Source organism: Galeopterus variegatus, unplaced genomic scaffold, assembly GCF_000696425.1.
Source record: "Galeopterus variegatus unplaced genomic scaffold, G_variegatus-3.0.2 Scaffold4211, whole genome shotgun sequence".
NCBI classification, from domain to species: Eukaryota; Metazoa; Chordata; class Mammalia; order Dermoptera; family Cynocephalidae; genus Galeopterus; species Galeopterus variegatus.
In genome coordinates this window covers 17,106-18,112 of record NW_007730322.1, presented here as the reverse complement: position 1 = coordinate 18,112, position 1,007 = coordinate 17,106, and the positions used below count along the sequence as shown (strand labels likewise).

The following is a 1,007-nucleotide window of genomic DNA, read 5'->3' as shown; positions in this document are numbered from 1 at the left end:
TTTTTTTTTTTTTTTTTTTTTTTGCTTTATACAAGATGTTTTTATCTGAATGCACCAGCTTGAGAGAAAAGGAGGAGGTAGGGGGACAGGGTGAGTTGCACCAGACATCCTTATCAGAACATACCGGCCTTGAGGGAAAGGGAGGGGGAAGGGGGACAGGGGGACAGAGTATCAAATGTCCTTTAGTTAAGCTGACTGTGAGGCCTAATAGTTAATAACGCTCTTTGTCCTAAAAGATTCAAAAGCTTACAAGGAGAGTTTTTTTGTTTTCGTTTTTTTTTAATCAGAGAGAAATTAAATTGAAGAGTAAAGCAAAAAATTACAGGCTTTACCCATACTAGTCATTGCTGAGCACATCTGTATATCATACATCATTGCTGAGATAATTAAAATAAATGATGGTGTAAGAAAATTATACTCACCTCCGGGCTTTGGAGTGACCTAGAGGTTCGAACAAGGCCTTGTTTCCTGCCAACATTTCTCACACCACACGTGTGATTTGTTGGGCCTAGTTCCTGCTGGTTATGTATAAAGACAGCATGGTCTTTCTGGTCTGTGTTTTTCAGAGGCTTTATCAGGTATCTTTGATCATGATGTGTGAAGTATCCTCTGTGTGATACAGAGATTTGTATTTCAATATTCCCCGACCCAGAGAGTCATAAAAACTGCCCGGAATAGACTGATACCCTTCCCTCCAGCCCAACTTCATATGTAGAGTTTTCATTCATAGACCTTTCAGCTAACTTTTGCTAATTTAAGTTATATAATCAGTATTTGTCAATATTAAAATGAAGCCTATTTTATTTACCCGAGGAATTCTAAACAAGAATTGTTAAGATGAAGCAATCCCAAAGAATTTGAAATTTATACCATGAGCTCAGTCAATATTTTTCATAGTTTATTTATTCTTAACAAACATTTCTTAGCATATCCTAGGAACTTAATAAAAACAGAGTAAAGGAATGCTTACATATCAAGAATCCCAGATGGGAGAAAGAATGATTAGC

The 1,007-nt window shown here is 36.5% G+C and overlaps 1 protein-coding gene across 2 annotated transcripts in view; it reads right to left on the bottom strand.

Moving 5' to 3' along the window:
• Window positions 1-1,007, bottom strand: part of ADAMDEC1 (ADAM-like, decysin 1) — a 20,199-nt gene that overhangs the window by 6,951 nt on the left and 12,241 nt on the right. For both annotated transcript variants that reach the window (XM_008587003.1, XM_008587004.1), the window contains exon 6: window positions 423-609. In XM_008587003.1, the coding sequence (XP_008585225.1) occupies window positions 423-609 (187 nt within the window). The remainder of the gene's footprint in view (window positions 1-422; window positions 610-1,007) is intronic.